The following is a 27,771-nucleotide window of genomic DNA, read 5'->3' as shown; positions in this document are numbered from 1 at the left end:
CAAAGTTGTAACGTAAATAATTATTTGATATGAATTTTATATATAAATTATCTAAAATTGGGAAAACTAAAACAATAATTATTTATCAATAATTAATTTAAAATAATTTTTCGGTATACAAACCTTATCAACATACGTTTCCAATTGTTGTTTATTCGATTATTGTTATTATTGTAGCCAAGTGGTTATTATCCAAAGATTCAAGATTTATCGACTTCTAACTAATAAGCCTGATCAAAAATTTGATTATATTATGTTTCAATTAATCAATACATCAAAACACTGCGTAATTTTTAATTAATTGCTAGTGTCTATAATTAATACTTGACTAATAACTCATTATAAACTAACAGAATTTAAAAAATATTTTAAGTTAAGTTACATTTTAATTTACTCTATATTATTAATTTATTTTTGATGTCGTCAACTAAATTACTGTTTACTAGTTTTTAATGTAGTAAATTTTTCTTAATCTTATAATATTAAAATAGAAATGGTATTAATCAATTTTCTTAACAATATTGTAAACAAGGTTGTAAAATAAATAATTATTTGGATAAGAATTTCATTAATAAATTATCAAAGCCTCATTAAAAAAGTCATTTTCAATAGTAAATAATAATTTTTGATTTATATTATTTAGTTCTGTTGTTCAATCCAAACAAAAATTTTGTAAATAATCATCGACATTAACAAAAGTTATAAATGCGGGAAAACCTTCCAGAACAATAAATTTTTATTAACAATTAATTTATAAAAATAACTTTTCTTTATACAATTCTTATCAACGTGCGTGAAAAATTCAAATCGTTGTTTATTCGATTTTTGTTGTATTGTGGTCAAGTGGATATTATCTAACGATTTTAGATTTATGGACTTCAAACTAATCAGTTTGATTCGAAATTTGCTTACATATTTTCTCCGTTAATTGTTCAATTAAAATACTGCGTAATTTTTACCAGGAAATCCGCGTATTTGCGATCATCTACTATTAACATATTACAGTCTAGCCGATGGATTTTAATCTTTGAAGTGAATTGTTTTAACATTAATAAACATTGTTTGGTCGTGCCTTTTGTGTTCAAGAATAACATGTTTACCTTAGGCTATTTAATAAAGTTAGTAGTATGGTACAAACATGTTTTTGGACTGTTAAATCGAACATACATGGAAATAGGATAGTTTTGCTGTGTTTTGATGGTAATTAATTATGTACAACTCAAGGATGTCAAATAAATTCTTTAAATTCCTATTTAAGTTACGCGAACTGTACTGTTTGAATAAATAATTTATTGGTTCCTTGTTGCCTCATTAAAATTATGGTAAATTGTTATTGTATATTGAGCATTAAAATTGTTTACAAAATCTTTCAATGTTAATTAAAATACTGACCTGGGAAATATATCTCTTTCCATTGTCTAAGCCGCGAATCTCCCATTCAAAATTTCCGTAAAATTCGAAATCAGTCGGGCGAACGGTCCCCAGGTCGACGAAAATAACATCATAAATCGCAATTAGTGAACCCGGGGGTCTTCCACCTGTCTACCCGATCGTGGACCTGGACAGCAGGTCTTTGTTGGCGGGTCCGGCATATTTTCGGGGGGGACCCCGCAGACACGTATACCCCGAAGCCTCGCAAAGGTATACGACCTCGTTAAATAATTCTTCTCCAGTTACCACTCCGAGGCTGTCGGAACACCTAGTTCACTGCTCTCGGTCGCTTTTATGCCAAGCACTGTTTCTTTTTTTATTTTATTATTTGTCTTTATTTTTAGTGTTTGCTTTCGGGGTTTCGAGTCTTTTTCACCAGTTGGTGAATGCGGTTAGGTCGGAAGTGGATGGCTGAGGCGGTCAGGTACAATACGAGGAAAATCCTTGTGCCGATGTTCGGTTGTGTGAATTTTAATATGGACGGGTCTGCCGGGTGGCCACGGACGAATAATGAATAATAAGGAGCCGTTTTGGAACGTTGGCCTCATGTATTCGATCTCAAATATTGGCAAAATATTATTTTGTGTTAATAAGGCAGATTTATAATCAAAAATTATTACTACAAATTAATTAAACATACAGAAATCACTCTATTTTTATGTATTATTTATTTAAATTTGTAATTTATGACAAATTTACAGACCCATGTAATAGTTTTAATTGTAATATGTAATAATGTTTTAAAATTTCCTTTTAATAACTAATTTATCTTGTGGTTGTAATAAATGAATAATTACAATCACAATATTACTTACTAACACCATTTTAGTCATTTTTATAATTATTATAAAATATTATCTAATATTATAATAAAAAATTAATTAAATTCTTAATAATGTGTTAATTGGATATGAAAAATCATAACGCCTACGCCATACAATGACGTGTTTAAAATTTATCCTCCATCGAATATTAAATGTTCAAGGTTTGTATTATATTGTTATAATCTTAACATAAACTAAAATTACCTAACGTATCATTGTACTGTGATATAATACAGGCCTTATAACTGATCCAATGTCACACCATATATATTTTGTCAACAAAATCCCCAACTAATAATAATAAAATTCTTGTAAATTCGCCTAGCTAATAGTTATTCGAGCGTTTATTACGATTAAAACCAAATCTAATTTTAACATGGTAGTTTTTTTGAAACTGGCATTGATTGTGATAATTATAATTAATATCGTATTAAAAGTTTATTAGTATGGGTGATTCAGTGATTTCCAATTTTTAAATTACTTCAAGTGGCATTGTTATGTCGCCGACATTAAACCGCTGCGTGATAGACATTCACAAGGAGAAATCCATTTCAGATTTTATAAGAGACCCATCCAAAAAATCTTTATTGCAATGCATTTCTCCAGTTCATTGCTTAAATGATTTGTTGAGTAACTGTTTTTAAGTGGCTTGCACGTTAGTGGAACTAATGAATGGAGTTGCGACCCAGATATTTCAGTTAGAGGCGTAAAGGGCTTGCATTATCAGGTGTGCACTCTGGGTGGGTCGCATTGAGGAAGCTAAACTATTTAATTAACATTTGCAAACCGTAAACTGACACGTGGTCGGACAATTAGTTTTAAGAGGTTTCGCAAATCAGACTGCTGCCGCACAAAACACTAAACTAAATTATTATCGTCTATGAGGTCGGAGATCATGCATATTATACAACGTTTTATTGCCGCATGACACCACTCGATTTAATAGTGTGGTTTCAGCAAAACGGCTCTAAATTTAACGATAGAGTTATTGAAGGTGATCAGTTGGAGCACGGATTACCTGCACGTGATGCAGCTAGTAGTTTATTTTAAGGGATGAAATGATGATGTTCTGTTGATGATGGAGTACAATAAATGGATAGTATGGGGAAGCTATTTTTAGCGTGTTAAAATTACAATAATCTGGTCTGCCTTCAATAAACTCAAATAACATCTTCAAAAAGGTCATCCACTGTAGCGGCACTGACGCAGAAGTTAGTCTCTAACGTTCATTTCGAGTGAACATTTTAAGACATGGCTCAGTGTCTAGCTATTTTACTGCTAATTAATTAGCTGTCGCAATTTTTAAATGCTCATTACACTACATATCTTAGAAGACATTAACTGGTCTGACGTCCGTTTTGTTTCATTTATTTAGATAATTTTGTGTCTGGACAAAATAATTGAACATATTTTAGCTAATTTGATAAAGAAAACTGTTAACACATAGTGGTTTTATCAAAAATCATTCAGTACAATTAATTTAAATTGCCATTTACGTCAAACTTTACTTAATTCTTTTGAAACTGAATTAAAATATGTAATGTGAGAACTCTTTTCACTAACGGAGAAATTAGATGAATAATAAATAAAACATTTTAATTAGTTGTTTAGTTTCACATTTTCGTAACTTGTTTACAAAATTGCATTTAATGTAACCTCTAAATTAAAATAATTTATCTACTAGTTTTATATATGCCTAGTCGATTTAATTAAGTTGGTCATCTTCAAATGTAGATTTTCTATCAGTAATTGGTGGAATTACAACTTTTACTATTAGGAATGTCAATGTGAATAATACATGAAGAAGTGCTACCTGACATTTCTCAAGTTCTACGTTCTTCTTCACCTCTCTAACCTCACATAGCCAACCAGTAGGAATTCAAATGATTAGAATGGTAAGGCTCAAACCTAACTGACCGAACCTTTAAAAGTAGCACATTTACAACCAAAAAACGATCTTTGTTATCACGTTTAACGGTGGCTATGTCACGAAATAAAGTCCCCACGAATGCACCTTTTATCTGTGAAAAATGGCGGTTTCAAAAGGTGTACAAGTAAAACATATGATATCTCCAACGTCCGTTGTTAAAGGTCGATCTCCGCTTACACGTGATCAGTTCATTCTACATTCTCCGTCTCCGTTTTGACCACGTTCCCGATCGTGTTCCGTCTCCGTCTGGTCACGAACACACCAGTCCGACCGCTTCCATTTATACTTGCGATTTCTTTGTTGAGTTTTACTGTATTTGATCTCAATTTAGGTTCAAAGTTAGTTAAGCGTCCTCGTTAAACGGGGAAGGCGTTAACGAATGTGCCAACACGCTGATTAAAATAATGTCTTTGTCTATTATTTTGTAGACCGGACGGCTTCAAGGTGACGGAACTGCAGTTGCACTTACGTTTCTCACCCGTACGCTTACAATTACACTCTTTATTTTGAGATTGGTTCAAATTGCAAGTGTTTACGGGTTAGAAGCGGTTGCCACGTGGGCGATCGCCTGGAAATGTGGGAAAACGATTTTTCCACTGAATCACACCAGATTTCTGCACTGAACCGATTCCAACAGGATTTTGCGGCCAGACACCAGCATTGTGTCCACGGCATATTCAAATTAGAAGGTGTTATCGTGTTTTTTTTTTGTAATACTTTGGGGGAAATGTCTAGTCGAGATAGTGACTCATTGTATTCATTACGGTAAAATTCTATGATCTATTTATTGCGATTCTCGTTATGGTTAGATGATATGTTATATATGTACTTATTTACTTATCTAATGAGTAATGTGCACGGAAGCTGCATATGGGTATTAATCATTTTTATTGTATTTGACAAAACAACTTTCAACAACGAATATCATTAATAATAATTCTTCACTTTTCCACTTACTTCACTTAATAAACATGCTTTCTTCCTTTAACTTTCCTAACCTCATCTTTGATATACATTTTAGTATATATCTATAACAACGAACTACTTTTATGACTATTGTTATTTATTAAAATTATTCTCATCACCCTGCTAGACTGTCTTCTTGGGATGATTCAGCAGACTTCCTTCCATTGTTACAGGCTATTCTAGCCGCTCTCCTTATCACAAGCCTCTTTATTCTGTTCCGAATTTCTGTAATTCAGTGTTTCAAATATAATTATAAATTTAAAAATAAATTAAGATCTTTTAACAAATAACAACGATAAAATGTCGAAATGTAAGGACAAATTTTGTAATGTACTATAATAAATAAATTTTAATACATTGTCACAAGTCATTTTAAACACTCTTTTCTTGTCACAAGCCATTATATTCTATTCTTGCCTCGAACTTTGACCTTAGATTCTTCCTCCTTTAACGTGTATTTCTGTAGTTCTGTGTTTTAAGTGTATTTATAAACTTTATTTTTAATGTTATTTTCAATCAAAATTGTCCACTATGACAAATTTTAGACATTACCCGATCATTTTAAGGACAAACATCTAATTCTTTCATCAAAGAATGATTTGTAACAAATGTTACATTATCCCTTATATTCTTTTCATTATAAATTTCAATATATTGCACAAATATCGCCAGTTTTGATGCATCAAACAAAAGCCATTGTTTTTAATCTTTCGTTATAAAGATAAGGAAAAATCTCCATAATCCTGTAGATTATACTATAACATTTGTTTCCCACGTTTGTCGAAAAGGAAAATTTTTAAAGATAGACGTAGTTTCCGTAAATAAAGTATTACCACGTTTATGTGGCGAGATTAATATAGAAAGTCTCCATTTAAATAATAAATCAGTGAATCAAAACCAAAATATTTTTTACATAATTAATGTGATAATATAATCTAAACCTTCCGGAAAACAACTTGACATTTTTCCAAGAAAACTGTCTATATTATTAAAAACCGTCGACACTTGGTCTAGAACAAAAATACACTTACCAGTCTTTTCCAAGTATTAATTTATAAGATTATTGGATTGTGTCCAATGTGTATACGTTAAATATAATCCAGACGTCTGAACTGCAACCTACCTCTAAAGCACCCGATTTTAATGGCAACATTGGATAATGCATTTCATTGACTTTGCAGACAATAAACGCTTTGATCTGGGCTTTTACTGTCTTTTGTAGGCCGTTTAAATATTTTGTTTATGGATTCGACAACCTTCAATCCAAAATGTTTATATGGAGTTATTGTAAAATAATGTTCCAGTGTCACATGAGTTTACACTTAACGATTTCTAATTTTATCTGTATGACTTTACTGTTCTTGATGATTCTGTTATATGTACTAAATATAAATGTAACTTCATATTACAAATCTCATGATATTTCCTACTCGTTTAAATTTATCGAATATTGCAAGAACGTGATCGTTAATATTTTTTTACAAAAGATTACATAAGTGTAATCAAATAAGTGCAATGTGCTGGAAACGTGTTTATCACCACACTACAAGAGTTAATTTCATTTTGAAAAATGTAGTAACATTTAATAACAATCTACGTTTCCAGTCTGGTGTAAACCAAGTCTTCGGTTATTATAGTCTGTAATAGAACCGGATAAGCTGTAATAACAGTGTTTTTAAAATTGCACCATATAATTTTACAGCCTCAGCTTCGACTGCAATTGCATGGAAGAATTCTAATACAGCAAATACAAAACAAGATTTAAGATTTTTTCTTGCCCCCATTGTTTTATGGAACAACAGGAAATTCTCAGCTACAATAACTGAAATTATTATAATTTTTTTACGTTCATTAGACGTCGTCTACAAGGAATGATTGTGGTAAATTAATTTGTTGATTTTATCTGTTGCAGGTAAGCCATCAATATTCCAAACTGTATGTACTATACAATAGTTGCCCATTCAAGAAGGCAGTTTTATCTGAAACTAACAATTTGTGTTAAAATATGGAAATTCACAAGATAATATTTCGCAGCAAAAAAGTTACTCCAACGTGTTGAACGTGTTTGTTCTGTCGGTTTCCATAACCTACTTAAAAATACTATTTAAACATAAGTACATAAATGTTGTATTAAAGTAAGCCAAGTCAAATAGATATGTAAATTGTCAGATTTTGGTTCTGGTATATTACTTAAAATGTTCAGAAGTAAGATTGTTGTAGCATGACGTAATGTTCCGTACTAGTCTAGCCAGTTAATTAATTCAACAATTCTTAACATTGTACCTATTGAAAACTAGATTTCTATTACGTCAAATGCAAAAGAACGAGCTAAAACCAGACACGGTTTGAAGGTATTTCCCACTTTTCACAAGTTTTAAGTGAAACTCGAAAGAGAAAAGTCCCCGGACTACCTTAAATTCACCTTGACCTTTACACAAATCCTGACCTTACTAACTATTAACAAATAATTCCGAAAAGTCGCCATTCTTGTTCGGAAAGTTGAATGTCTCCTGTTAATATTTCGACAGCGTTGCCTCATTGGTCGTTTTCGCGATGTTTGAACAATCGTCAGCAAAACTTATTTGTTTCGTCTAGCATTTTAAATGAACTCAAGCCAATCGAACGTATGTTTAAATCATCATTTTCCGTTTAGTTTACCTCGCAGACAACGTTCTTGTGTCTAATAATACTGCTCCGTAATGAGTCGGTCTGGTTTCTTACCCACTTGCTGTTACAAAGCTTGTATGTTTACATGTAACTTGTTTCATCTTAATTAAAATTGTTCATGCTTATTTTGCATAGATTTTTATAGATTTCACCGACGAAAATAATATTTTTAGTTTTCTCTGGGGTAATTAGCATATGGAGTAGTAATTATTCCCGTCAGTTTGATTAAATAGATAAGCAAACATATACGCTGGGGATGAGAGGTGCGGCCGTATCCCGAAATAGTACACAATTAAGTTAATGCTGCCTTAAAAAACGTTTAAAAAATTCCAGAGTTAACGGAACAGAGTCTTTCGACATCGGACGGCGGATAACCGCCGTTGCTGGATGCGGATGTTCTAAGTACATACACACTTACATCATGCTGTTATCTCACCAAAGTTGATAATTCTGCTAGTTTTTAATATTATTATTAATACTTTTTGTTCAAATTGAATATCTACATATTTTTTATATGAATATTATTGATATTAAATTGTTTCTAAGTCTAAAGATTATTGAAAAATGAATAAATTAAATTTAAAATTTATTTACACAATAATACTTCTTATCAAATATTTTGGTCTTGTATTCTATGTCAAAGGTTTCACAATACTTGTATGGTTCCAGTAAATTTGTACTTAAATTTATTACCGTCAACCCAGTTAACAGATCTTTAAATTTACGCAATTACGAACGACCCTATTGTTAATGAAGTGTTTAAATCAGTAAAACATTTTTCACCAACTGCAAACACGAGTAAAGAGAAAAATTTCTAGTTAATATTCATTATTATTTATCTGATTACCAGAAATGTTAAACAGAAGTCTGAATTGTATTAACATTTTAAACTAATTGCTGTTAACAATTTAATTATTACCTATCGGTTGTATATAAAGTTTAAAACAAACCTTGACCAAAATAAATATTTATTTCTGGAATCAAATTTTTTTTTTGTAGTAAATTATTTTAATTTAACAACTTATTTAATGACTATTATTTTTTAATGATTACTTATTGAAATTTTGTTAATTTTTTGAATAACTTGGTAATATATTATAAAAATGAATATTAATGCACACTCACGCATTAAAAAATACTTTTTATTGTAATTAACGTTAAAATTATATGAATAATCAATTAATATTTATTTAATAATAGACTACTATTCATTTTAATGATTTCCAACTGAATATTTCCAGATATTTCTATTGTTTATTATAAATTATTTTCTTATCAGTAATAATAATAATCTATTTTAACACTATTTATAGCTTTTTATAAAAACCCCAAGTCCCAAACTGAATACAATAATTTATTAATACATTATGTTTACTATATTCGTTACTAAATGAGTCAACATTGATCTAAAAATATATGCGCCATAAACACATTTTCATTTTTATAATGCGTTAGATATAAGAAATGCAGATATCGCCGCCATTTGACAAATTTACCACCGATCATCACGAGACAACATGTCAAATATTAGTCATACTGGACAGACCCAAGTTTACCTAAGACTTCGTCCAATTACCTAGACTAATTAATCTAATTTAACAGGTGTCAATAAGTAATTAACTTAGGATAATACCGATTGTGAGATAATTGTCTATTAAATTATTTGGAATTTTATCACACATATCAGATATTTTAATTTAATAAAAATGTATTTTTAAACTAGCATGATTATTTGGAATTGCCAAGTTCAAGTGACTTTTAATCAGTAATTCTATTTATACATAATGAGAAACCTAAATTTAATTATAATTGAACTTAATATAATTAAACATTTATTTTTATCAATATGAAACTATTTAACTCAATATTACAAGACCTCGGATTGTTTTTTCACGACGAACTTCCGCCAGTAAAAGCAACACAGATTATAAGTAATTCAATCTACACATTGATTATAAAAATGATAAACCTAATAAAAATTTGTTATATAATATAATATAACATGCTACGTATATTACAAATTGTAATTTTACCTATATTTAGCAAAATTGACATATGGAGGTCTTCTTTATCTAGAGTCAATTCCGAAAGCTTATTGATGAAATATTTATCTTATGATATACATAGTATAAATTACTATATAGATAAGAATAAATTACATAACATAAATCAAATTTGTGTGGTACTCTGCCAACAAATCTATTTATAGATAATATACTCTCCTGAAAATTGTTCCTGGAAATCTCACTTATCGGTTGATTTGACGTGTTTATACACCAAAAGCAAATTTGATGTTTAATACCAATATTTTAAATATACGCGTCTCACACAAATTATTTTTTGATTAGACGCACCTCATCATAGTTCTATAAACAGAAGGTGTGTAAAATTTACAATTTTGCATTAACATTAACCAGAAAATTGCGTCGGTTTGTCTGGTTGGACTTTCGTCAATCCAAACAACTTGTAAATCATTCGTTATGCAACTAATTTTAACTAATTCTTTTAAACTGCAACATTTTTGTTTCTATTTATATTCTTTACACAATATTTGCAACTACAGCAAACATTTCATTTGTAGTACATTTATACAATTCACAGAACACTAAAATAGTATATTTTCAGCGATAAACAATCGACGTTCCTAGACGTGCACTTGATGTGTGACAATGAATTTATTGGTCTTTTTATTTAATCAATGGTTTAATTTTTTGTTTTGCAACTCCACAGAACCGATTTAAAATAAAAATTCTTTCTGGGCACGGGTTATTGTTAACATGTGGACGACAATTGACAATAAATTACGTGTAATTGTTTGCAAACTCAATGATTTTCTCACATTAGTCACCTGCAACCGAATTTTAATTAAATATAATTGTTTTTTATTATGATAGTTAGTCAGTATGACTTAGGTACAAAAGTTCTATGCATCATGCTACACGAGGCTACGTTATCTGTTTTCCACATGTCCACGTTTCCTGTTGGTTCACTGCTCGTAATTTTAGTCGAATTCTATGCTCTGATAATATATGAAAAATTCAGGAGAATTCGTATGAGACACTGTGATTAATTTGTTTAATTTAGTAATTATTATTCAAATTATAGGAAATTTGTTCAGATTAAACTTGTGAGGGTGAATCACGGACGATTCTTTTTTGTACTAATATACACTCGTCACAAAAAGTATCGCCTATCAGTATGACAAAAAAAACACTTATAACTTCAGTTGAATTATTTTAAAATGTAGTATTACCATCTCTGGCTCTAATGACATCTCCCATTCTATGTGGACGCTCCTTATAAGATATCTAACGTAGTCCATATCCAAATTTCCCATTCTTCATTTGAAACATATCCCAACTTATCGAGAGTGTCTGGAGCGATATTACGGGTTCTTATGCATCTCTGTAGATGGTCTCAAACATGCTCGATTGGATTTAGATCTGGATTATTAGCTGGCCAATCTAATACTAGAATCCCAACCTCTTGAAGGCAGACGTAAATAAAGATAGAGATCTGTAGCCATAGTACACCTTGTATGACCGGGAACAGATCTTCTAATGTTCTCTCCTGTTTCTTTAAATCGTTTTACAACCCTCGAAACACTGGATTGGCTGTTTCTGCTACATTTAGCTGCGATCTGCCATCTTCAATTAGGGCCGTTATAAACTGAAATTTGCAAATAACTCAAATGTACTGTACACAAACAATTTTAAAATGAAAATAAAATTGTTCCCAGTATTTCTATCTTGTCTGTCTTATTTTTTTTTATTTTCTTTATACGTCAGAATTTAAAATGGTGGTTTATATTCATATAATGTCTAATAAATTTTAATATTTTTTCCTATTTTAAAATTATGCCATACTTTTTGTAATGAGTGTATATTAATAATTTCAAATTCCCATTTATATATAAAAAACAATAATTATCTTTTACAACTGTGCCGTTAAATAAATGAACTCATACATTCATTAATTCGACGATATTATTGTTTTTATTTTTCCAGAAATAAATAAAAACGACTAATTTCATTCGACGAAATATTTCCGTTTCTCAAATTGCAACAAATTAGTATAATTATATCCGACTAAGTTAGGATAATTCTGGAATCGGTAATGAGATCATCCTGTTTCAGACCACAGTATTATTAGTGGATTCGCTAATTGAAAATTAGTTTAACATAGTTAGTTTATATGTTCTGTACATCAATCGGTGTTTTCAAGATGAGTAACGACCATTAAAAACCCGATGATGCTTTACTTTAATCAACCTGTAAATTATTTCATCACAATCAATGTGTCCTGACGCATTTTATAAACTTCCTCTTATTATTTTGCTCAGTTTAAGGTCTAGACAGGATTACTTTGTTTAGTCACAATTTCATATCGAATTCTTTTTACAAAGTAACATTGGTAAATTAACGTTAATGGCCATTATTTCAAACACACGATATTAAACCAGGCACGTTGTACTGACAACTTAATGTTATCTTCAACTAAACATTTTGTTAAACTGTTTCTTGAAATATGAAAAAGAATAAGAATTCGTACACGTGAGAAGGATAAATTGATAGATTTATCCAGTTTGTTTTTTCGGTTTGTAGTATTGATTTATCAATTGAGTAAATCGATTATTTGTGTGTATTTGTATAAATAAACAGCATGTGATTTAAACTGTAGGTTGATAATAACCATTAAAACATGTAAATGAATCACAATCCTAAAATAAGACCATGAATGATCTAATTAATTTCAAATATTTATTTTACATTTGTGGTTAACACCGTTCATTTCGACAGAAATATAACGAATAAAAAACCCACCGTCTAATTGATCTTCTGCGTATTTAATTGTCTGGAGATTTTCAAAACAAATCTCGGAATTGCAATCACGCTGTTGTGTCGAGAGGTTTACTTTTTATATTAATACCTGCTCATGAAATCCCGTCAACTTATGAATGAATTATTATTAGTCATGTTGAAATTTTGTAAATACTTGTTAATTAATGCAAAGTGAAAAATAATGTTCTTATTGTCTGATAATTATAAAAAAGGAAATACCCCTGACATTGTCGAGATAAATTTAACAAATCACATCTCAGAACTTGAACCGTACACAACTTTCCACGGGAAATTTACTTTTACTCAATTATTACCTTTTTACGAAAATTGATTACCAGGATTTTACATTATGAATGGATTATTCAAATTTTGGAATTCAACACTGACACAAATATGTCTGTAAATATGTGTCTATGTTAATGAATTGAAATTTCGATTTCTAAATTGTAACACTTAATTATCGACTTAAAATCCTGGTTAGTTTAAGTAATATTAGAAACTGAATGAATTTGTAATATTATGATACGTACTAGAAATTATGGCGTCCTTGTTTTCGAAAATATGTACACAGTTTAATTTTTATTAATAAAAATTTCTTTTTATTTATTCAAAGATTTTAACTGAATTGATTCTGGTCCATGGTCAGAAGGACGATATTTTTTAATATTTTCTTCCTGTACTAATCAGTGCCATGTTAGATCTTTATTACATAAATGTATTTGAATCGTTTTTTATTTTAATATAAAATACAAATACGTAAACAAATAAAATTGTTTTGATGGTAGGTAAAGTGGTTTTGATTGCCACTAAAGGTTTTGGTTCAAAACCAAAAGAAATTTAGATTAAAAATTAGACAACAGATGACTGTTTGGGTGTTATTAATATTCAAGAGGGAAAATGCTAACAGGTAAATTGTTTTGACAATAATCACAGTGGTACTGTTGCCACATAAATTTTGGTCCAAAATTAAAATAATATCGGTTGAAATGTTATAATATATAGGCAACATATAACTTTTGTAAGTTTGTAAAAAGATACATTCAATATGAAGTATACAGATTATGTTCTTCATACTATAATTGTAAATTCAATATTTGCTATTAACAACAGATATTAATCCAAACAATATTTTAGATTAACTAAAAAGTTTATTTATGGTTAAATTTGATTAAAGCTGGAGGAATAAATGAGTTCAATAGAATGAATTAATTCATTTGTTTGAAATTTTCTTGGTGAAAATTATTTCGCAGTGTTCCATTTACATAGAATCGTATAACCCAATTGGGAACATGATCGATGGCGTAACACACATCCGCACAATAAAGACGGCTATGTTTATTAATACATGAGTCAGAATTAGAAACATTGCAACATCGTGTCCTGAAATACGTTTTCCTTCTGCTAAATTCATTTACTGTCACCTAAATATATCCCCAAAACACATTATAAAGCTATGTTTATTTTGAATCTGATTGGTGATTTAGTTATTAATAATGTCCAGTGATTTGTCGATGTCCCACTATTCTGAATTTGAGTTGGTCATTTACTCTTAAAATGTTACAAGTCATAGTAACACACTTCTGTTTGTGCTGTAAATTTTTGTTTATTTTATGCAACGTACATTAAGAAGACTTGTAGAACACTTTCTAGTCTTACAGTTGTACATAAAGTAAACGAAATCCTCTCCGACATGTTCTAAAACTGAATGAACAAGAATTGTTTATTGTTCCTTAGGAAACAATACATTATATTTACATTAATAAGTAGGTGCGACATTTAAAAATATTAAGTAGCGTTGCCTCCGTCTGAAATAATAAATTCTTTTAATTCCAGATGCCCCAAACCAGAGTTTGTATATGATTGGAGGCGTGTGCGTCGCCATGTTCCTGGTCGGAGTGATCATTATCCTTCTGGCAGTCACAATCAGGTAACAAAGCTAAATTGGTTTCCCATTTTATTGCAGCGTTGGTGAATTTCAATAGTGCTTTGATGCTGTTGAAATTATTGCAAAACCGACCGTGAAACACTTCTGCACAACAAACGTTACACAAGCACAGTCCGAAAATGTTTTAATGCATTGGTTGACGTATTCGAACGCGGCCGAAAATGAAAGTTATCTGATGAAAAGCTATTCGAGGAATGGTTATTGTTGCTAGAAAATTAACGGAGATAATTTGCACTAAACGACAGTTTTGCATAACTGTTGTTTAATGTTTCTTTCATACACTGTAACCTATTTGTAGCACTTATATAACCATTTATGGATCTTTAGGTCATCTAGAAAACTATTTCATGCCAGTTATTAACACGCCTACGCGATTGGTAAGTATTTATGTCTGATGTCGACGTAAACTCAAGTATTAAATATGAATTGTCGACCGATTGATTTGATACTAAAATAGATTGGCTTTAATGGTGACACTTGGATATAACTAAATACTCATTCAAATGAAAACTTAGATAGAAAATCTTCTCCAACTATAAATATTTTAAATATGTTAATAGTTGTATTTCTTCTAAATAATAGTGGTGATTATATATTTTGTACGCCCCCTGAAACACATATACGTAATATATAGGGTGTTTAGCTAGGCTGGCATTACCTTGCAGGAATATATGCTGATGTAAAAGGCATTTGGAGTATCTCTTTATACAATGTCCAATTTATTAATTAATTCTTCCGGGTGTAAAATGAATTAAGTGTCAATAATGAAAAGCATTATTTCAAAAACTCACTCATTTGAAAACAAAACAAGTGCTTTATCAGTGCTCACTTGGGAATCCTCATTAGTCAACTTTATAACTTCTAATTCTTCTAGCACCGAACCTATATTTTTTATCTACCATTGCATCGTGAATAAGGTCCTTCAAGGTGGTTCTCAAATCAGGTACGTTTGAAAGAAAATCTTAATTTTACGATGTGGGCTAAATTTCCAGTGATGAAATTTTCCACATTTACCACTGCTTTATATTTGACAAACCTGTAAGTAAAAACAAATGTAATCATGTTTTCAAAGGTGATAATCACGCAGAACCTGTGTTGAAATTCCGGCTTAAACATCATAAAAACTAATTTACTAATCCGGCAAATATTCGCTAAAAAACTTATCACCTACATTTTATTTGGCGACGGATCACTGCATGGTTTTTGTAAACAATGCATATTTTTTGATTACATGTTTGACGTAATTGGACAGTAAAGACGACATTGTAATGTGCAAAAGCTTATTTTGAAATTTTGATAGTTCGATTGCTAAAAATTTTAGTGGGTTTACGTATATCAACAATGATGTTTATTGCACGATAATTAGGATAATGTTTGTTAGGTTTTAAACTGTCTATAACTCGACAAATATTTTTTGTATAGTTAAAAGTGATCAAAGGCAAAAGTTAAAATAGAACAGGACTAGTCAATCAGTCATCGGTTAATCGATCTACCGGACTAATTATCTCAGATTTTTCTCAGAATTACTGTGTAGCTTCAAATAATATTTTTAAATAATATTTTGTTTAGATATTATTACTTCAAAATACGATTAATGTGATTAAAAGCGATTGTTAATATTAAGCCTCAATATATTTAGAATTTAAAAAATGTAACGTTTATATTTAATAAGTTTTAACAATTAATTTGTTATAAATCATTACGGATTAAAAGTGGACTACGTACTTTTATTTAATGTCAACACAATAGGAGGTGTTAGAATTAATCTATATACTCGACATAAATATTTAAAGTTTTATTTAGAAACAAACATTGATAAATTACAATATTATAAAAATCTCCAGTTTCATCTGTCTGCTTTGTAACATTTTAAATTAATTGAAAACATCTAGTGATGAGATTAGTAGATTAAAATATAACCTAATCAGTTTTAAAATTATGTAGTACAATTAATAGAAATGTTTAAATAATCTGGCTATTCGATTGAAGATTGAAATCAGTCGAACGAAAAGTAAACATTAGTCACATTGACCAGTGTTGATTTTAGTTGAATAGTTAGTCCGTTATTCAAATCAGTCGTTAGTTGAGAAGTCGGTTATTCCCACCTTTATAAACAACATCGGATTTTAGGATCTTAAGTTTGGATACTGAACCCCTCCGATCCTTTCTTGTTGATCTCGACCTAAGATTAGGATGAGTCTTGACATTTTAAATTGGAACACCCCATCAAAAACAGAAAACAAACAAAAAAATACCAAAACAATTCGACCTATGTGTGCGCTGAAATTCTATTTCCGTCTAGACGTCTACGAATCATGGTCGTGTCACACGCAGAAACCAATAAAAAAGACGAACACAAACGGCGGTTCGTAAAGCGTAAAAACCAAAGAATGTTTAAATTTGGCATCGGTGGCAGACATTAAAAATCCCCACCGCGAGTTTATTTTTTTTTTGTTTTGTGTTTTTGCGCATACTACAGGCGTTATGTAAGGCACGGGAGTCTAGGCTTGTTGCTAATTCTGTGCCAAATTTATTTTCTGCAACTGGTTCTGCAATGTCACTGTGTTTGGGTGGCGCGTCTCGTCTCAACTAGCCGCCAAAAAATTATTAATACGGTCATTTTCCATACGGCAACTGCCAGACTTTGGTATTTACTTAAATAATATTGCCGTCTATAAATACGCTTTGATCTTAACCTCGATCCGAGGTGACATGGATGGAGAAGCCCGTGGATGTCTTTTGTTGATGTTTGTCTAGTGTGTCTGGAAATGCGACGCCAAAAATCATAAGATTTTATTTGGACTGTCTCGGTAAACTAGAGATGAGATGCGTTTTGGCACGTTAGTTGCGGAATTGCAACAAACACTTTTTTATCAGAAATTGGAACGAACATGAAGATCCAGATTGTTGGATACGTTAAAATTAGAAACGATTTACCCTTATCTGATCTGCTTGGCACAAATTTATACATTCCTGGTTCACTTCCATTGTTTTCGAATTACCAAGTCCACAGTTCACTGTGTCCCGGATTAAAAATATAACTTGTTTGGTTTTTCGTCAATTGTTCATTTCCATTGTTTTCACATAATGCATATAATTGTTTTCAACTTGTTTTACCGAAAGGTCAATTCATGATGAAAGTGTATAGGAAATCCTTAACTTCATATTCAAGTGTAAGCATAAACGAATAATATAATATAGCATAAATTTTGAATCTTTGCGTTGTTTCTGACATTTAAGCGTTCACCATACATAGATATCATTGATAACCGTTTTCGCCAGCAAAAAAATATTTCCAGTCATTTCTTCCTTAATCGTCAGCTTCCTTGAGCGTCATAAATTCTTCCTAATACAAATAGTGACGTGAAAAAATCGCAATCAAGACGTCGTACCGCGAATAGTTAGTTCATGATGGAATCAAGGTTGTAGTCTCGTTTCTTAAACAATAACACTAGGTTCATTACCAGTGGGAAAAATATGTCGACAGCCATTTAAAAATATTGCATGCAAACAAAATTACTCATATTTTTTATGTTAACGATATGTTTTCGCCAGTTCCAGCGATGCGCGAGCAAATTTATTTTTTTAACAACAGAACCAACCATGCAAATTTTCCTCGTCAATTAATTTGAGTGCACATCAAATTAGGTGGTGCTTTGGTGTACGCGATAATCAGCGATTAGATCGAGTCGTCGTCACTTTTTACCTTGGCAATGTTTTCCACCGACTCTGGAAAAACATTCGTTCGGTATATTTTTGACACCACTGTCGGCGCATTTTGCCAATTAACGCGAATCTGGTTGCAACTGGTGCGGATTAGTTCCAGTTGTCGGTATGAAAATGTGCGTCAAATTTTCAGAAAAATCTAACAACGCACGACCATAAAATATCTAACAAACTAAACTTTTCGATTTACAATCGTAATTAATGTTTACAATCGTTAAAACAGAAAAATAATAGTATAGTTTTGCCAAAATTACAAGACCAGAAGGTCCCGTGTTGATGTCTGTTTAGATGTATGGAGGTCAGAAATCTGTAATATTTTATTACTAAAAACAAAACATCCATGCACTGTATAAACGTGGTTTCAGCAGTTCTAATGTTGGCTACTTGAAGTACAAAACAATCTTTGTTTTACAGCAATAAGTCTTAAATTACTACTTCATAATATTAATGTACGTGGCTATATATTTTATTAAATTGTGCAAATTTGCCACCAAATTTTATTGCTTTTTGCTTTAAGAATTAACTATATTTGCTAACTAAAGTTGTGAAACTTAATATAATTATCTGGACTCTGGACTTTTATCTCAAAATAATGTACGTAGACCAAAGAATGTTTAAATTGTGCCAGGCAAATAATAAAAACGCAAATTAGATTTAATATTGTTTAATGTAGGTATCAGTTTTTTTTAACTGTTTAATGACATAAATTGTATTGTATCTTTTTCTTTTCAAATATAGCATTGAACGTTTTTCCCATTACAAATTTTTATATATACCAAAATGATTGAATATTTATTTATTCTAATTAGGGATATCGGTCGTGTAACTTAGATATGTAATGTAAAAATATTTAAAATAGTACTAAAATTAATTTTTAATACATCTTAAAATTTTAATTAAAATATTTTGTATGAACAATTTAACAAATATTCAATTAATTAATAATTAAGTTTATCGACCATAAATTTGAGAAGAGAAATTCTATTCGAATTGTCAGGTTTTTTAGTATTAATTACAACTAAAACTAAAACGAATACTTACAATTATTAACTATTACTTATGCAGATACAAGTTATATTTTAAGATTTATCTACGTTACAGTTATTTTATAATTAAACCACCATATTGTACAGAGGCTAATTACTCAAAACATTGACAATACAAAAAACTACTACGTATATTATTCATAAAGAAGTTAAAAATAAATTGGCGAAATATTATGATAACATAATATTATGATATGATAAAATAGAAATCACTACCCATTTAGGCGTTTTAGATAAAGTTGATAACTAGATGGTTTGGAACAGAAGAGGGTTAGGCTTTAGCTTGGAAAGTTTTATGTAACCTCAGACTTTCAAGTATGAATTTCTAAATGCTTTCAGTCACAGTTCGTATAATAATTCGTATAATCTTGTAGTTTCACCGTTTAAAAATGGTGGAATGATAAACCGTGATCGTCTAGCCTTGTTATATAAATACACGATATGGATATGTGATCATGGCTCTGGAGTGCCTAATAAATTGCATCGAATTAAATAATGAGTTATAAATTAAATTTGATGGGAATGTCATCCATTTGTTTCTAGGTCTGTAGTCAAGTGCAGATATCTGGAAATGTATTATCATTCATATGATACATGATGCATATAAAAAAATGAGACTATTTTAAAAAAGAACGGAAAATAAATTATTTGAAAAACTACAACATTTATGATGACGATATTATTCTTCCATTAACAGTTTTAATTGGTTTCTTCTTTAATGTTTATTTGATTACGTTAAAACAACACAAATTACGGCAATCACGACATTAGCGGAATTGTTTATATTGTTTATCAGTTTTAATATTAATAGTACTCGTATTTCTCCATAATTCGATAATATTTTTGGGACCGAGAATTTTTTAGAAAAGTGATTACTAACCGAAATTTAGTGCTATAAGTTATTTTGTTGATTTTCTATGATTATAACCAATAACATTGTCTTACTACTACAAAACACATTAACGGTAAAATTATTATTATTTCTGAGAAAACTGACAGCAATCCTCTTAAGTAGTTGTAGGTTTGGCCTCGAAGACGTAACAAAAGGAATATAATATAACATAATTATAAAGTGATGTTGACAGAAGATTGAGAAAAAGAGAGAGAAAAGATGTAATCAGGTTTATTTATATTTTGTTCATTACAATATCGCAATACATTTAAAATAAACACGTTCATTTTTTGTTAAACTGTTTATACTTTTCTTTTCTGTGTAAAATTTGATATGGATAATTGACAGTAATTTTTTTAAGTTGGTGTAAATTTATTCTGGAATTTGTAACGAAGGAATTATAATACAACATGATTATAAAGTGACTATGGGAAGACTGTGATTGATTTGACTGTTTTCCTTAGTAGAAATAATGGGAACCAATATTTTCCGCATGATGACGAATCTGCTTACATTCTAAAGACGTAATAGGGTTCCTAATATTTATTTAATTACAATAACGCATTACGTTTAAAACAAACAGGGTTATTTTCTGTTGAACTGTTTGTATTTGTTTATTTCTTCTTAGTTAAAATTCAAGATCAAGAATTTTTAAGAAAAACTAATTGCTAACAGAAGTTTAATGCTATGAAAAATTGTCTAGATTTTGTGTGACTATAAAGAATAAAAATATCTTAATATTACAAAACATATAAACTGTAAAATTATTATTATTTCTGAGAAAATTTTAAGTAATACTCTTAGGTAGGCAGATATAGTATTAGCAGAAAGTAGAGCAACTTTAAAAATGTATAAATTGCTACCGCCCTGTACATGCAAATCTAATATAATTTACAACAACAACAACTTATTCATGAAAAGTTTAACCCAAAGTCTACCATTGTCTCTGTTAACACGGCTACAGGTCGATAATGGTATAGGGTTGCTTTTCGGGATTTGAAATGGGTCCTCTCCTTTGAATTGAGGGTATTATGGATCGTTTTATGTATAAAGAAATATTGAGGAACAACATGGTATCGTATTCAGATAAAAATATGCCACTAAAACTTTATTTTAAACAAGTTAATGACCCGAAGGACACTTCAAAATATTTGAAGCAGTGGCTTTTAAGGGAAAAAATTAATATGTCAATTTCCCGATCTAAATTCCATAAAAAACTTATGGGAGATAGTGAATAACAACAATACAAAGAGTATAGTAATCAGCAAGATTTATTCACGGTTCTGCAAGACTCCTGACAAAATATGGATTCGAATATTATTAACTATCTGTTCCTGACCATGAAGAAAAGATGCTTGGAAGTTATTCATAATATTTGTGTAGAATTTATTCAACTACTAATCACAAATTATTTGTAGTATCAAAACTTTAAATGGCATATTTTACTCTACTTTTTGCCAGCTTAAAACGAATAATCATCAGTCAAATTTATCTATATATATTTTTTATTGTTTAACTATATAATTGTAAAGTTTATATAGGCAAAATTAATTTGCAATTTAATTTTCTTATTTTATTATTTTCATTATTAAAAATAATCAGAACTAATATTTACTGCAAGTTGACAATTCTGCCTACATTCAAAAGACATAATAAAGTTCTTTATAATGTTTATTTAATTACAATAATGTATTACGTTTAAAACAAACACGATTTTTCCTGTTAAACTGTTTGTATTTGTTTATCTGTTCTTGGGTAATCACAACGTTGATTATGCAGATATCCTGTGTTTTGATGGTTTTACCGGAATTGAATAAAACAAGCAGATTAGGTTGGGATTTCCTGGTAAAAACGCAATTAATAATAACAACAATTTATATCTCATATTTTAATTTCTAAATTACATAAAAGTTCTTTTATAGTTACTTTCAAAAAAATAATTTGATAATACATTCTTACTGTATATATTAATGTGTGAAATATATTTATTTATGTTATCAAAAGTCCGATAACAATTCTATCACATTAATAATTTTATTCAAGTTTTTCATTTTATGTTGTTCAGTTCCCTCTTGATTCTGTTTAGAATAAATTTTAAATAATCTTACAAGTGTCAGCCAATAGTTACAGAGTTACAGGAAAGCAACAACAAAAAAGGTTTTATTATGTTAAAAACAGGAAGTCATACCCAGGGAGTCCCAGAATTGTAATCGAAATTGATAAAAACAATGTTTTCACGGGAAATACAGAAGGTATTTCCACATTTCCAAGGAGCGGTGTGGCAGCAAGGCGATTACGCCGAAGCCCCCAGCCGTCGAGACTCGAGACTCGAGTCTCGAGAGTCCGTCAGCTGTGAAACAAACGCGGGGAAAGGCGGCGGTGCGGTTCCCACACCACAAGGAACGCCTCCTGTCGGCGTACAGCGCACGCTGCGTCACCTCGCCTATATAAAACGCGTACCCCGCCACAAAGCGTTCTCAAACCGTTCTCGCAGTTTGTGCTACTGAGGTCGTTTAGCTGATATCATTCACGCTAGGCCCTCGATCAACTTAAAAAAGAATCTAGTCAAACAAAATCAAGCAAGTGAAGTGCATTCACAACCAAAGGATTATCAACACCCTTCGGGATTAACTTGGAAACAACTGTGATCTGTGCATATCGAATACGTCAACCATTGAAAACTAAAAAGAACAAACGCAACCACACAAAAAAAGGAAACCGCGTGTGCAGCTGTGCTTGTGTGCGTCCGGTCGGTCGGTAATTTCACGGCCTCAAAATTGCCATCTTCAACAACTCACCACCACGGAGCCCCAAAAATAAAATGGTGGGCAGCAACGGCACAATGATCGCCATCCGTCTTGTCCGCAGCAAACTCCGTAAGCGCGAGGAGCACAGCAACAGTGTCCATCCCGCCGACGTGGTCCTGCAGACCGCGCCCGCGGCCAACCCTGTGGTCACGCAGCCGTCGGCGCCCCAGGCCCTCCAGCCGGATCCGTTGGCTTACCGCGGCCAAATCCTCTGGCACTACTCGCCACCTCCATCCCAACAGTACCTGTACAATAACGACCAGGTACGTTGATTCAGCAGTCGAGTATGCCTGGGAACGGTCCAAATGGCCACAAATAATAAATGTTCGATGCTATAATACAAGTCCCAGACACTTTTCATTCATAAATCATGCTTTAACTGAGCATGCAACTCGAAACGCCATGCAGTTTCATGACATTTTCGAGTTGCGGAATCTTGTTAAAACGATCATACAAGTCATATAAGCAAGCGTGGTACGAGTTTGAAGACATAAAAAGCCTTGTACAGCGAAACACATTTTTTCCATTCGAGGCGCCTTGACGACACCTAACTATATGAAAGTCCGACAGTCTGGTACATAGAACTATGCTTTCGAAACTTATATCTCCAGCAAACAATGAAATTTCGTGGTAATCACAAGTAATTTGTGTTTTCTAACACGGCCTCGCATTCAACCCAACAACAAAATGTACGAGGTCTCCGGAGCCACAAATCCGTTTTTCTGGGTTCGAAAGTAGAGCCCGCACCACGAAACATATGTCCCATATTATAAAGTAACCTTAAAATAAACAAACCGTTACGAAATGGCATAAAAAGTAACGAGGCCGAAAGTTTATGCTAATTTCACCTCTATGCGAGCAGTACAGTAGGTCATAGCGGTCTGTCCGACCAGGCCATCATGGAAACCAGTCTTTCACCAGACCGATTCTGAATTTCACAGGTTTTCTATCCAACATTTCGTGCAATGCTAAATCTAATAATTAACATTCAATGTATATTACATCCTTCGAAAGTCCACGGAGAAAGTAAACCGTAGCAAAGGCTATATTACAAAGACTTCAAAGAAAATATTCATCATAAAAAGCTACATCGCAAATTTAAGGCACAAGTTCAATGACACCGGGTATATTGATCTGAAAAGACCCTAACCGACACGTTCGACCGAACCGTGTGTACGGTTATACAAAAATAATTTCAACATCTCCGCTCGTCTGTGTCTGCTTTATCTTCCCCACGTCCCTGAACGATCGCGGCGCCTCTGAATCGGTTTATGGTCATGAGGAAGTCCGTAAAAAACCCATTTGCATTTTCCATTATCATTATAACGCCTTACAAGTTATTCGGTCATTGAAACGTTCCCAAACGCTTACCTAACACTTGAGTCATTCATGTCGAATCAATTTCGTTCTATGGACAAACGTCTACAATTTTATCATTTTTTTTACAGGATAATCTTGTACAAAACCTGAACGCCGAGCGTCCAGGATTCGTGAGGGGATTCAGAAAGAACCTTGGAGGACGTTGGAGGCGTCTCGTGAAAAAGAAACCACAGACAGACGTGTATACCATTCCCGCAGAGCTGAAGCCGCAACTAAAGCAGATCTATGTATATTAAGAGCGGAGCGTAAATGTGCCCCCAAAAGACTGCTGCGGCCTCGTCAACAGGCGGCTTCGCATTTTTTTTTTAATTGTGACGACCATAATGAAGACCGTCAACGAAGCTGGGAAACAATGGGACGTCTGGTTTTCTTCCGCGGACGGCGCCAACATTGGCGTGGCCTTTAGAATCTTTTGTCGGCCTTCCTTAATGAGACTGATTAATTGATACAACTTTAATTTACTCTTATTGATCTTTGACAATGAAGATGATTTTAGATTGATTACGATTGTAAATAGTACATGTTAGGTTGCAATCTCACTGTAAACCCTCTCTTTCTCCCAGTTTACTTTTTGATGTGCACCCTAAAAACAAGGAAAATGTGATTTTAGAGCTATAACTGCACATAATTTCCGGTTCGTACGGAACTTTATTGTGCTGATATTTTATTTAGTTTAATTGTCAAAGCGCTTTTGTAGAAAAATTTACATTTATAGTTGGTTAGAACTATTTGACTCATATTGAGCCTTGTATTCTGAATGTTGTGATGTTAAACTATGAAATTTTGAAGCAAACATTCACGAATCTCCCGGTTTTGCTATCAGTAATTAATTCTGTTTTTATTATTATGTAGCTTATGAGACGCACCAGATGCGCTTCTCATTACTAGTCAAATATCGCTAATAATTCAAAAATAGTTTAATGATTAAATAAATTATTATATTAATGCAGTATTATAATTTATTATGATTACTATAGATTTGATAAAACATTCAAAATTCAACAAGATAGCAAAATAAATTAGTTACCCACATATCAGGCCATTATCATTCATATTTATAATTTTTAAGCAATAATGTAAATATCTGTATAATAAAAAATTGTTACTTTTTGAATATATTTGTTTTAGTTTTCAACTAGACCTTCAAAATTATAAAAATGAACAATGTTTTTAATTAACATAAAAATATAAATATAAAATAACTTATGTGTGAGTTATTACAATTATTTAAAAAGTACGCACTCAAATTATCAATATTTTTTTGATATAATCCAATATAATAAAACTTGTTATTAATTACAAAATAAATATGACGAAAATATACAATAATATAATATCAACAATTGAATTATAATGCATATAATTTTTTAAATAATTTACTGCGACATCTTTGAATCGCGTAAAAGATATAAAAAGTTACATACATAGACATCTGATATTCGCTTGAGCGACGATTAAGCCATATAGTTTTCTATTTTGTTTAAAATTATAAAATGTTTACTTTAGAAAAAAATCACTAGATGGCGCATTGGAATTCCCTGTACAGAGTTCGTTTTAAAGCCATTGATACTGATCGAAACATCGGTATGTCATATAGGAAAAAATTATAGAAAACAAATTCAAAACATTTCACTGCATGTATTATTTTATAAAATAATTTTTAGATTTTAGAAACTTATACTTTGTGAATTAAGATATTGTTATTATATTTCTCTAAAAATATTCTTACAAAGTAAGATAAATATTATTTTGTAACAGTATGTTGTTGTTATTGACATCTTGTTTTAGTATCTAGAAACTAATGATAATTTTTCAAATAAAACCTACAGAAATTTGAACACTCTGAAATATTTACAGATAATGAGTACTAAAATCTAAAACAAATACATACTCCAACTCTGCATTTACAAAGTAAATAAGCAAATATACTCAAGTTAATTGCTTACGGTTTAGTATTTCTAGATGTTCAGTATTTGTAGGTAGTAAGATTGACCACTGACATAAATAAATCTTTTTGTCTAAGTAAACATTAACATGTTTACGCTTTTCTGCTCTAAAAATAACTTTACGATTTTCTTTCATATTCCAGTTTGTTGGTAAGTATATCCAATCTATTATTTTTAATGTAGACGCCTTCTCAATTGTAATTTGAATGTTTTCTGTATCAATACAATAATATATCAATGCCATTAAAGGCAATCGTCTTTAATTGAAAATGAGGAAAAAACAAAACTGGAACAATTGAATTGTATTCTCATAAAAAATCACGTAAAAAAGAACGCGGATGCAAAGCATTCCGCTTTCTCCCGAAATAATTCTGACATTTATCACAGTCCCTTTCGAGTTTCATCGGAATTATAGAAATTGAAAGAGCGAGGTGCTGTCAACATCATCGTAAAGTAAACATAAATCTTGTTCTGGAAATTTGGAAGATGCTCCATCAACCGCGCTGCAACTGTTTCGTGGCACCCTGACGCACCCTCCAGCTGGCTCGACAGTCTTAATCATTGAGAATTCTCCCGGAACTAGTTTTAAAAAACGACACATAGAAAAGTAACGTAATCCTATTGATATAATAGAGAGGACGATCGAGAAGAAATCTGATTTACACTGGGAGAGCAAGGAAAAAAATTGCAGACGGACGTGACGGGTTGTTCTTAACTAATGATGGGGATACTTTTGGAAAAAAAGGGGACGACGACGACGTGCTTATTTAATGCTTATTTCCAGTTTCAGCAATTTGGTAGCATTACAAGCTTCTGTAATAGCCTAATTAATGATAAAAACTGATGTGGTTTAGAAAATGATAGAAAAAAGTTCATAAACTATTTATTTATTTCTAATGATTTGTCTTCAGTTGTTCAAAACGTCAGTAATGTTTTATTTTAGGTAATCAATAAGTAGTTTGCCTTATATTGATCTGGTTATTATTTTATTTAGCTACTTCAAATAAAAGTTTCACCGATTAATCATTAACACATTTAATTTATAAATGTTGTTTATAGTAATGGAGAAAGATGTAATCTTTACCACACAGTTTATAAAGGAAAAAAGAACAGCCAGGCATAAAACGACAAAGTTGGCAACGCGAGAAGCTTAATTTTGTTTACCGAAGTAAGTAATAAAGTTGGGCGGCATGTTCTGGTCAGAAATCAAACAGCGGCACTTAATTTCAAACAAAATAAAAATTTTCGTTCGCAGCTTCGATATCATGGGGCGCATGAAGTTTCCGATCACGTGCCGATAGTAAAGGGAAGTTCAGGTGAAAAATAAAATATGACAGATAAAAGAGAAGTTGAGCGCAAAATTCTAAAGG

At 31.2% G+C, this 27,771-nt stretch overlaps 1 protein-coding gene across 3 annotated transcripts in view; it reads left to right on the top strand.

The window, feature by feature from the left end:
- LOC109594870 (uncharacterized) overlaps positions 1-25,569 on the top strand; it is a 93,364-nt gene extending 67,795 nt beyond the window's left edge. For all 3 annotated transcript variants that reach the window (XM_020010120.2, XM_020010122.2, XM_020010121.2), the window contains exons 4-6: positions 14,493-14,586; positions 23,137-23,338; positions 24,524-25,569. In XM_020010120.2, the coding sequence (XP_019865679.1) occupies positions 14,493-14,586; positions 23,137-23,338; positions 24,524-24,691 (464 nt within the window). In that variant the 3' untranslated portion in view covers positions 24,692-25,569. The remainder of the gene's footprint in view (positions 1-14,492; positions 14,587-23,136; positions 23,339-24,523) is intronic.
- The last annotated feature ends 2,202 nt before the right edge of the window (positions 25,570-27,771 follow it).

Source organism: Aethina tumida, chromosome 3, assembly GCF_024364675.1.
Source record: "Aethina tumida isolate Nest 87 chromosome 3, icAetTumi1.1, whole genome shotgun sequence".
In the NCBI taxonomy this organism is placed as follows: Eukaryota; Metazoa; Arthropoda; class Insecta; order Coleoptera; family Nitidulidae; genus Aethina; species Aethina tumida.
Note: the sequence above shows the minus strand (reverse complement) of the source record. Positions and strands in the feature narration are given on the sequence as shown.